Below are 11,528 nucleotides of genomic sequence, written 5' to 3'. Positions count from 1 at the left end.
AATCAGAAAATAATTTGGTTCTGTATAGAAAATAAATATCTTACTTCTTTTTTCCTTCTTTTCATCCTGAAGCTGAGAGGTTCCTGTAGTTGCTTCTTTTACAGCCATCAAAATCTGTTCAAGCTGCTGTTGTGTTAAACATACCAAATTGTCCCTTAGCTCCTCGACGGAAACAGGATGTTTTTTGAGCTTCTTGTTTGATTCCGGAGGTTTCTTAATTGAAATTCTGGTGTTACCTGGCTTTGCAGTTGTGTTGTCTTTTTGAATGATAAAGGTGCTGTCTTTATTGCAAGGTTCTTTGGATGAATCCTTAGTAGATATCAAAGTTTCACTATTTTTCCCATCTTTTGTCAGGGACAGTCTTGATCCCACTTTCTGTTTTGTAAAACATTCACTCTTTTCACAGGAAGTGTGCAATGATTTCAGAATATGCCCATTCTGTTTTGTTCTCAATGTGTGTTTAAATGTTTTGTTTTTATTACACATCTGTTAAGACAACAATAATGAGCCTATTAGAACACCCTCCAAAAACTGTAGCTGTTTTCCTAAGCCATGCTAATGAAATGGTTTTTAGTTGTTCCAGCCAAGGAAGTAGGTCTGCTCTTGAAAAATTAATTTTAGAATTACAGCCTATTTCAAAGGAGGCTGCACTGGAGAAACACAAGAGGTTCAAGCAGAAATTTCTTTAATCTGTTATTCTCAACTCAATACTAAAACAAACGCTAGCATGTGGACTAATTTAAAGGCCATTTGACCAGAGTCCAATGAAACTTACAAGTAATTCTGCATGCCCAAGAGGGCTTTAAATTGGGGTCTTTCAAAAAGCCATCCAATTCATGCAACTGACATTGGAGACTGACTTTACATGGGGAATGCAAAATCAGCTTACAAAAAGTACACTTTTAAGAAAACTTACCTTTACACTTGGTTTGGATTTACTCACTGTGAAAGAAAAATACATAAGAATGAGAACAAGGTCTAGGTCAATGTCAGCTTATAACAGGGGAAATGATATCAGCTGGAAAAAATATCAGTGGCAGTGTGGCTAAACCCCTTATGTGCAAAGAGAACAAGCACTAGATGAGGTGCTCCTCCATTGCTCATTTGTGCCCTCCTCTTCCTTTTGTGCTCTAACTTAAGTATTAAGTTACATTAAACCAGAGTCCCAGTCATGTCTGAGCCAGAGAAATCTGGCTTAATGCCAGCTAACAAACCAGGAAAATAAGCCAGAATTGGTTAACTCGGGAGCTTATTCTCAAGTAACTATGAATGACTGTAGTCTTAACATTTTTGTAAAATTCCTGTACACCCAAATTAATTATTACTTTATTTATTATACAGTGGTGCCTCGCAAGACGAAAAGAATCCGTTCCGCGAGTCTCTTCGTCTTGCGGTTTTTTCGTCTTGCGAAGCAAGCCCATTAGAGGCTTAGCGGATCAGCTGATAAGCGGCTTAGCGGATCAGCTGATAAGCGGCTTAGCGGCTTAGCGGATCAGCTGATAAGCAGCTTAGCGGCTTAGAAAAAAGGGGGGAAAGGAAAAAAAACTGCAGGAACTCGCAAGACATTTTCGTCTTGCGAAGCAAGCCCATAGGAAATTCGTTTTGTGAAGCACCTCCAAAACGGAAAACCCTTTCGTCTAGCGGGTTTTCCGTCTTGCGAGGCATTCGTCTTGCGGGGCACCACTGTAGTTATTTGTCTCTCATTTTTTAAAAAAATCACAAAGCGACCTACATTTTTTATTTTAAAAAAATCCAAATACTGGTGAATACTGGTCTCTACAGCCACAGCATGCATTGCAATCTTGCAATGGTTTTACTTCACCCCCCAAAGGCGCACCCCTCCATTGTCTCCTGAGACAAATGGATGCCAACAATACCAAGTGTGGCTGTTAGTCCACCTAGGCCAGAGTTGTCTACTCTTGACAGGCACTGCTCTTCAGTTTCAGGCATAAAGCCTGCTATACAATTCTTTTAACTGGAAATGCTAGGGACTGAACCTGGGAAAGCACATACTCTACCACTGAACTATAGTCACTACCTGAGAACTACACCTGTTGTGTTCTGTGAATTGTGGCCAGTGTCTTCACAATGCCTATGTGCTGGTGTAATCAAACCACAGTAGTTTGTGGTTTGAATAGAACACATCTCACGCATGTATTTAAAAGTCTGTTATGAAACTCATTTTGTCTATACAAAGACTGTAGTAAATCTTAATATTGACCATTATACATAAAAGTAATCATACCACAAGGCGCCACTATCAGTCTAGGTTTTCCATCCAGTATTTCAGTTTCAAGCTTTAAACCATCCCTGCAATATAAAAGAAAGTAAAATGTGTCTATAATTGCAATTTTGACAGGGGAAGACAGAGCATAAATTTTAAACAGTAATTATGAACCAATGACACCCATTTCCAATTTAAATATTGTCACAACAGTAAAGATATAAACTAAACACTGCCATCAAACGAAACACTGCCATTAAAGAGCAAAAGGGAGAAGACGGAAACTTGATGCACCTTATAAGCAAATGTGGGCACATGGAGTAGAACAGGACACCCTCTCCAACACAGCACCATCTCCTGAGGCTACTGTAGCCACTGTAACATCATGCATTCTAGGCCCAGCCAAGTCAACCGGGTCAGAGGGTGAGAACTAGAGATTGGGCTATCACAGAGGGGGCTCTATGATAGTCCCTTCCTGGCACAAGTTTTTGAGACAGCTCATCTGTTTTCCTTCGCTTTTAATTGAAAAGTTTTGTTCTGAAGTCTGTTTCCAGAGGATTTATTGGGCATTTACTGAATTGTATACAGTAAATCCACAACTTACACACATTGAAGTTGTGCATATTCAGCTTTAAGCAGGCGGTGAAAATAAATAAATAAATAAATAAATAGGGAGCAGAAAGGGGGTGGGTGTCAGGGGAAAAAAACTTTGGGAATCCCAACTGCCACTGAGCCCAATGTGTATTGACTATACATTATTTTGGCTTTAGGCACAATCCACGGAACATAATCCCACTTAAATTGCAAGCTTACTGTATTTAAATTCTGCAACATGTTTTTAATGTTTTACATTTTATTAGAAAAAGTATATAAGTTATATGTAAGCCAGCTTGGTATGGCTAGTCTTGAAAGGCTGCTTAGAAATACTGGAAATAAAGGACAGCATGTTCAGTGGTAAAGGAACCCACTGGTTGTAGCTCCAATCCATTTCCCAGCATAACTCATCCACCAGGGTGACCATCCCTAAACCAGGCATGAAACCAGATTAGAACAGAAAAGAGGGGCTGCAACCTGAACTCCCCACCCCCACCTCATGGACCATTTTGACAGACGGGCAGAGCCACCAACCGGTAAATCACCCAACATCACCATGAAGTCAGATGGCGTAACGTCAAAGGAAACAATGGGAGTGTGCTCCCTATTCTTTTATTTCTTCCTTGGATTCAAACTGTACTGGCAAAGGAAGATCCAAGCACCACTTGAAGCAGCAATGACCACTTGGTAACTCTGGTCAGCTGCAGGCTTGTGGTCAGCACTGAATATGAATTCAGGGATGAATGCAAGTCTCACTTGCAAGTGCTGTTTGCTCCACTTTGGAACCTGCATCAGTTGGGAGCGCCAAGTGGAGCTGATTATTCAATGATCTGCATTTGGTGCCATATTTAAAAGGAGGAACTATTTTGAGCACACTCTAATGCTCCTGGTTGTTCCCTGCTGCTGTAGTGTTACCTGCCCCACACCTGATGTTAGGTGTGGGACAGGTGGGCACAGCTTGGGCCATCAATGACTGAAGGTTTTCCTCCATTAATTGCTGCTCACCAGTTCCCAAGTTGGCAACCTTACACATAACAGCCTAAATCCAGCACGGGTATTAGGCATATCTAAATAGATTTATTTTAATGGCCTCTGGGAAATCTAGCTATGTTAGATTGGGAGTAGTGTAAACATTCTAAAAGCCTGCTGGATCAGATCAAAGTCCTATGTAGTTCACCTTGGACAAACATGGGAAGTTTGCAAGCAGAACCTGAGCACATTATTATTATTAGTTGTAGTAGTAGTATACCACCATTCACCTGAAGAGCTCAGGGTAGTTCACAGTATAAAAATACAAGATAAGAACAAAAAATAAATATAAACAGAAAAAGAAACAAAAAACAACCTCCCCCCCCAAACACATTTAGAAGGATATAGGATGTATCCCCACTTGCAATTCACAAAAACCGGAATTCAGAGGCAAGTTGCCTCCTACAGTGGAGGTAAAATACCGCCATCATGGCTAGTAACCATTGGCAGCTTTATCCTCCGTTAATTTGTCTAATCCCCTTTGAAAGCCACCCGACCTGATGGCCATCACTACATCTTGTGGAAGTGCACATATGTGCAGAAACCTCCTAGCTCGTTTTTATAGCAAATGAGTACAGTGGTACCTCGGGTTAAGTACTTAATTCGTGCCGGAGGTCCGTTCTTAACCTGAAACCATTCTTAACCTGATGCACCACTTTAGCTAATGGGGCCTCCTGCTGCCACCACGCCGCCGGAGCACGATTTCTGTTCTCATCCTGAAGCAAAGTTCTTAACCCGAGGTAATATTTCTGGGTTAGCGGAGTCTATAACCTGAAGCGTATGTAACCTGAAGCGTATATTCAACTCAGTACATAACAGTATGTAACCCGAGGTACCACTAGTACAGTGTTTCCCAACCGGTGTTCCGCGGCACACTAGTGTGCCGCGAGACGTTGCCTGGTGTGCCGTGGGAGGGAGGCGGGCGAGTCGGGCGGCGAGAGGCCTTAGGCGCCCTGCAGAAAGGCGTCCTCTTTGTGGGTGAGTTCTCCCCCCTCCCTTAGCGCATCGTATTTAGTTGGGGATTCTGGAGAGGGGGGCGGGGGCGCGCTGGCCCCGAGCGGAACAGACGCGCCGTCGTCCCCACCTCCCTCTCCTCAGTAGCTCCGAGCCGACTGAGGGTGGGACGCGGCCAGCGGCGTCCTCTCTCTCTCTCTCTCTCTCCGCCTCCCAGCACCGCTTTTCCCGAGGCGGGCGCGCGCCTAAGGCTGAATGGGAGCAGCCTGGAGGCTTGGCGGCCTCTCAGCGGCTCATGACGGGCGTCCCCGAGGCGGGAGGTGCTGAGCAGGGGCTCTGCGAGAGGGCGCGAGGGATGCGTGGTGGTGCCTGCGCGCGCGTGACTTAAGAGGGCGACCTGCTGCCTCTCCTCTCTCTCCCCTCCCTCCCCTCATGGGCACGGAGTCCCCGGCACAGCTTGGCGCTACTACAGCTACAGCTGCTGCTGCTCCTGCTTGGATGAAGGCCGCTGCTTCTTCCTAACGCCCAGCCTCTGAGGGACCGCAGTCTCCCGCCCTCTTTTTTTTTTTTTTTTTTTTGGCGGGATGCTGAGGTAAAGGATCCCCTCGCGCGCGGGCGGGCATCTCTTTGGGCAGGGCGCCTGTGGAGGCTTAAGGTGGGGAGTGTGGAGGGGTTGCCGCTTGCGAGGGGAGGGTTCATATTGTATTGGGCTGCGGTGTGGGCGACACGGCTCTCCAATGGCCAGCCCGCGGAGGAACATTGAGTTGGAGCATTTCGAGGAGAGGGACAAAAGGCGCACTGAATAAAGTATTTTATAATTTTTCATATTTCTGTTTACTTACTATTTCATAATAAAGTAATTATAAAATACTTTCCTTGTGTTTATTTGATTCCTATTAAAGAGAGTTACTTTATATATAGTCAATATAGGCACAGAGTTAATTTTTTAAACATTTTCTAATGGTGGTGTGCCTCGAGATTTTTTTCATGAAACAAGTGTGCCTTTGCCCAAAAAAGGTTGGGAAACACTGCACTAGTAAACCGTGTCACCAAAATTTATCTTAAGGTTTTTAGAGGGGAACGCTTTCTAAGATGCACGCCGGTGCGTGCGTGCGTGTGTATATATATATATATATATATATGTGTGTGTGTGTGTGTGTGTGTGTAAGAGAGAGAGAGAATCGCGTGAGCTGGGGGAGTTGTGAGTTGTAAGGCAACCCGGACACGAAGCAGGAGATCTTGAAGCTCCTACAGCACCCATCCTTTGTCCAGGTGTGCACAGATTGTGACACACAGTAACTGGCGGCGGAATAACCTTGTCGGTTATTTCATGGGTGGGAGGCTTCAGGTTCTGAGGTCCGGGGCTTGTGCCTCGTGCCCCCCTCGAGAGGTTCAAAAGGAAGCCTCTCCGTGGTGACCACAAGGAGGGAGCCACGTACATGACACACGCAACTGCCTGCCTGCTTGCCTGCCTGCCAGCCACCGACCCACCCACCCACCCACCCACCCACCCAAGCAGCGCAGGGAGAAGAGGGCTCTTCTTACCCCAGATTCATGGCTCTTTCCTCCGCTCTGTACGGCAGGCACAGAAACCCAGGAGGGACTCAGCAGCAGGGCGGCGGCAGGAGGAGGAGGAGGAAGCGCACAGAGCAGCCCCTCGGGGACACTGAGCCTGGGCTGATCCCTGCTTAATGTGTGTACGTCGGTTGCTGCTACCGCACAATGAGAGGGGAGCTGATAGGGCCAGGGCCGCTGCGGACTTCTCGCCAATGAGCTGTGCTTACACTCAGCGGGTCGCGCTGCCTGGCTGCGAGGCATTGTGGGAGTTGGAGTCCGGCCGAATCTTGAGGGCTTCCCCTCCCCTCCTTTTCCTCCTTCCCGCCCGCTTTCCTTCCCGCTCTCGCGTGGCGCGCGCCACGGGAGGCGGAGAGCAAGAAGCCGTTAGGAGGCGCGCGCGTCCCCCCCGCACCTCCCTGGCGGGGCCGAACGTTCCTCCCAAGGATGACCTGGCACCGTTTCGCCCCTCTGGACGAGTCATGCTGTGCTCCTGAGGGTTGCTTGCGACCAGTCTCTCCCTCAGATGCATCTAAGTAAATAAATCACGACAAATCACGTCTCTTCTGGTTCTAGGCAACGTCTTGAAAATGTTTAGTTGCCAGTGGTGCCGAGGACTGGAATAATAGAATCAGGAACGAAACCTAACCTGACACAAAAAATTACTACTACTACTATCATTATTGTCATGGCTGTATTGGGCACTTGTGTGCATGTTAAACGGTTAAGTGGTTCAGCACAGCTTGTCTAATAAGATAGATCGGCAAAATCAAATCTGTTTTCACCCCTAAAAGTCCCCCCCCCACACACCTTACATCACTACTTCGAATTCAAAATGAATTGTGGAAGTAGCACCTATTATAAAATATGTTTAGAAAAGATGCAAAATGCTCTTACTACAAGTGTACTCCCAAGTTCCCACAAACAAGTACGGTAATTGGGACTGCTGAAAGAGGCTATGGGAAATTTGAGCAAAGGCATATGTGGAAATTATGCAGAAAACAAAATAGCGATTTATTAAGAATAAGAATACATAGAAATGGTTATTTGAGTCTGTAAATTGGCAAAAGTAAACAAATCCTGCTACCTGTAGCACACTCAAGAGGTTTGAACGGTATCCATGCTTATCTTTTTCATCACAGTATTGTATCTTACTTCTCAACCACCACCAGGGCCTGAAGCCACCACCAGCTCTGCTATGAAACCAGGTGCTTCCTTCCATTAAAGGTAAAGGACCCCTCATAGTTAAGTCCAGTTGCAGACGACTCTGGGGTTGTGGCGCTCATCTCGCTTTACAGGCCGAGGGAGCCAGCATTTGTCCGCAGACGGTTTTTCCGGGTCATGTGGCCAGCATGGCTAAGCCGCTTCTGGCACAACAGAACACCGAAACCCGAGCAGTGCATGTAAACACCGTTTACCTTCCGCTGGAGCAGTACCTATTTATCTACTTGCACTTTTTGGCGTGCTTTCAAACTGCTTGGGAGGCAGGAGCTGGGACCGAGCAACAGGAGCTCACCCCGTCGCGGGGATTTGTACCGCTGATCTTCTGATCGGCAAGCCCAAGAGGCTCAGTGGTTTAGACCACAGTGCTACCTTCCATTAGCAAGCATTATATCAGGATGCATCAGAGGAACGAAGAGAAAGGATACAGACCCACCATACTCTAGCCAGGCTTCTCTCACCATCAACTGTCACCAGGTAGCTCTACATGTTGCTGTATCAGAGGATGGAAGAGAAGGAAACGGATGCTAGCTCCTGTTTCACTGTGCTCATTGTTTTATTTATTATTTTTAAATTTATTGGTTGCTGTTTTAAAACCAAGGCAATTCAAAGCAATTTGCAATATATAAACAAACACACATTAAAACCAGCTTCAGAGAAAAACAGAAAAACCTAACAATCCTGTTTGTAAAAGGCACAATTAAAACAAGATGGTCTCTGGTGTCACAGCCTCAGCTTTTGTAGCTGGTGTCAGTCAGGGACCTGCCCTTTCAGCAGTGGCGGAGCTTCATGCTCTGGCACGGGGGGGGGGGGGGCAGAGAGCAGGCAGAGGCATAGCTGGCGCATGTCCCAGGGGCGTGGCATGCTGCCCGCAGGGGCGTAGTACGTGCCCTGGGGGTGTGGCATGCCACCTGCGGGGACGTGGTGCCCAGCGCAAGCAGGGGGCAGCTGCAATGGCACCCCACTGGGATCACGCTGCGGGAGCGGTGTGCTCCCCCCGCTCCCCTCTTCCTCCGCCAGTGCCTTTCAGACCAGGTCGGAAAAGGCCTGGAAAGCAAGGAGCAGGTCTTCCAGGACTCACAGCCAACATGGTTAAACAGATTTTTGAGGCAGATTGACTTTTCTTTAGATCCAAGCTGCAAAGGAGCTCCAAAGAGTGAAGGAGAGGAAGGCTATGACTGAGAACAAAAGATACAAGTCCTTTGGCGACTGAAGTAAAAACAGTTAATGAGACCCTTGAGGGATGTGTTTGCAAGCCAAAGAGCAGCTTTGTAGCCTTGTGTGCTGCTCCCTCTGTGAGTTCCAACAGGTGCTTGCAAGGCTGGGAGTTGGATGTGTCTCCAAAGCCATCTGATCCCAATAAAATTCTGGGAACAAGTACATTAGAAATACATCAGAGAGGTGACAATTTCCAGATGCCCGCTGATACTTCAATTAGTAGTCTATGTATTATTGTAATGTTTCCTAGAATCATCTTCTTCCATTCTTTTTGTTTGCTTGCTTCTCTGTACATTGTCAAGTGTAAAATCCCCCCCCCTTTTTATTTAGATTTTATTTCTGAAATATTTCATTTCCTCATTCATTGGTTTATTTCTATATCCCTTTATGGCCCAAAGGCCCCCAGAGCAGTGAGCAGATTAAGACAAGCCACACTTTATACATTTGCGAGTTGCATTCATGCTCTCACCCCAAAATGCAGCTCCCCAACACTCTCCCTGTCCTTTAGAAGTCATATTGACTCACATTCGCCTCCCCACACCCCCGCTGTCAGCCACTCCAAGTCTCTCACCTTGGAGCAAGGCCATCCACCAACAGTTGCTCAATTCCATAGGTGTTACGTTGCAAAAATAAGCCTGCAGTTCTCAGCACTCAAACTAGGGAGTAGGTCCCATTGAACTCTAAGAAGTACTGCTGAGTAAAAGTTCTTAGAACTGCAATGTAAAACATTGATGGCTTTAATCCTCATGAAATCTATCTGAATCTGTTAAAACTGACTGAACCTTTTGTTAAAGTTAATAATGGAACTAGAAGTTAGAAGGTAACTACTAAGGTGAACACTTAACGGAATCCACATTTTAATCGATCAGTTTGCTTGTATACAGATTGCACATTGCTTTAAGAAGAGCACATAAATATATTATGTATCTGAAAACTATGACGAAAATGCGAGTCCAAGGGCTATTTTTAAAAGATCAGGTTCACGGACAGATGCTTAATCTCTTGCTATCTTTGTTTCAATCAGCAGGTGGCAGACAATTCAAGGATATTCTGCACATTGGAAGGCAGATAATAATAGAATCATAAAATCATATGAAAGCACTGACATTTTAAAATGTTTTTCAAAATATTTTTAGTATGAGTTAATAGCTCCAACTGACTGAGATGAAGGTAATTTCATAAAGGGATATTATTTAAACACTCCTATGTGGTATTCTTTTTGAAAGTGAAACCTCCACTCTGAGCCTGCAGGAAATACTTTATGTATTGTTCACTGCAATAGCCTCATGTAAATCCATACAAACATCTACTATTATAAGTAGGCTCAAAATCCAAATGTTTGGGGGGGGGGGAATTGAAACACCCACCTGGCAAGCTAGTCTGTTTTCTGTATAAAACAGCACAGTTTGTATTCCACTAGGGTAAAATGTAATAAGACACACCACTGGCATCTCTTTACTTGTATGCCAGAAGAATGTGCCCCAAACACCTCACCGCATATCAAATGAACAGCAATAAATATAACCATTTGTTACACACACCACCCCAATCTTCGAGTGGTGAGAGATTTCAGGGGTTCTAGGTGCTTCCCTAGGGTTCCAATCCCCTTGGAATGAGGGACAGCGGAGAATATGGTGTCTTTATGATATATGTTTTTAATGTTTTATATATTCTGTAAGCCACCTAGAGTGGCTGGGGAAACCCAACCAGATGAGCAAGGTATAAATAATAAAAAATATTATTATTTATTATTATTATTTAGTTTATTTACGTATATATAAACCTGAGCCAAAGATGGAGGGTCTCATAGCATTAACACCCCAAAAGGTTTTGCTTCTCCCATAGTCACAGCCTTGGAATCAAGCATGGCTCTCACTCTCTGGCTTCTGCCTGCAGCCTGCTTCCAATTCAGCTAACACACATTTTGCTTTTGTCTTCTAACTACCAGCCAGGTGTGGGAGGGGATCTACCCATTTGCCCTCTGGCACAAAGCGACTTCTTTTGTTACACTTACAACAGTACTTAGGTGGTACTTACCGGTAAGTAGCAACTATGACCATCAACTCACAAAGAAATTTGCCTGACTGGTTCAACAATGGAATCTTCCATTAGATTTTAACGATTGTTGGAATTAGAAGGGGTTTAGGTATCATATAGATGCAAAGCTCACAACAATATTATAAAAGAGCATCTCTCAGTATAAAAATCTATTTTAGCCTAGGTTATGAGCACAATACAGTGGTACCTCGGGTTACATACGCTTCAGGTTACATACGCTTCAGGTTACAGGCTGATATTTCTAACCCAGAAATATTACCTCGGGTTAAGAACTTTGCTTCAGGATGAGAACAGAAATCACACAGCAGCAGTGCGGTGGCAGCGGGAGGCCCCATTAGCTAAAGTGGTGCTTCAGCTTAAGAACAGTTTCAGGTTAAGAACGGACCTCTGGAACGAATTAAGTTCTTAACCCGAGGTACCGCTGTATTTCAAGTAAGCCTGTTAGAAACAAGCAGGTGCTGCATGGAATAGCCAGCAGTGTTGAGTCTATCTATATACGTGCCAGAGTCTTACAAGTTCACGAAGCTATAATGAATTCCTGTTGTCACTTTTTGAGCTGCAAGAATATTTTGGGAGAAATCTATCGGCCTCTGAAAGAAATGCAAGCGTTGCAGTGCCAGCTTTGACAGTTGTGAACACCGCAGTAGGTCCTCATTCCATTAAAGGCCTTGTCTTG

General features: G+C 45.1%; 1 protein-coding gene across 5 annotated transcripts in view; it reads right to left on the bottom strand.

The window, feature by feature from the left end:
- The window catches only part of CCDC66 (coiled-coil domain containing 66), a 47,333-nt gene extending 40,823 nt beyond the window's left edge, over positions 1-6,510 (bottom strand). For 2 of the 5 annotated variants that reach the window (XM_079964997.1, XM_079964999.1), the window contains exons 1-4: positions 6,347-6,508; positions 2,246-2,310; positions 917-942; positions 45-486 (exon numbers count right to left, since the gene is read on the bottom strand). In XM_079964997.1, the coding sequence (XP_079821123.1) occupies positions 45-486; positions 917-942; positions 2,246-2,310; positions 6,347-6,357 (544 nt within the window). In that variant the 5' untranslated portion in view covers positions 6,358-6,508. Of the gene's footprint in view, positions 1-44; positions 487-916; positions 943-2,245; positions 2,311-6,346 lie in introns of all 5 variants that reach the window. The other 3 variants (XM_079965000.1, XM_079965001.1, XM_079964998.1) reach the window with 3 other exon arrangements.
- Between the last annotated feature and the right edge of the window lie 5,018 nt (positions 6,511-11,528).

Source organism: Podarcis cretensis (genome assembly GCF_951804945.1).
Source record: "Podarcis cretensis genome assembly, chromosome: 2".
Lineage (NCBI taxonomy): Eukaryota > Metazoa > Chordata > Lepidosauria > Squamata > Lacertidae > Podarcis > Podarcis cretensis.
This window is presented reverse-complemented; position numbering and strand designations above follow the sequence as displayed.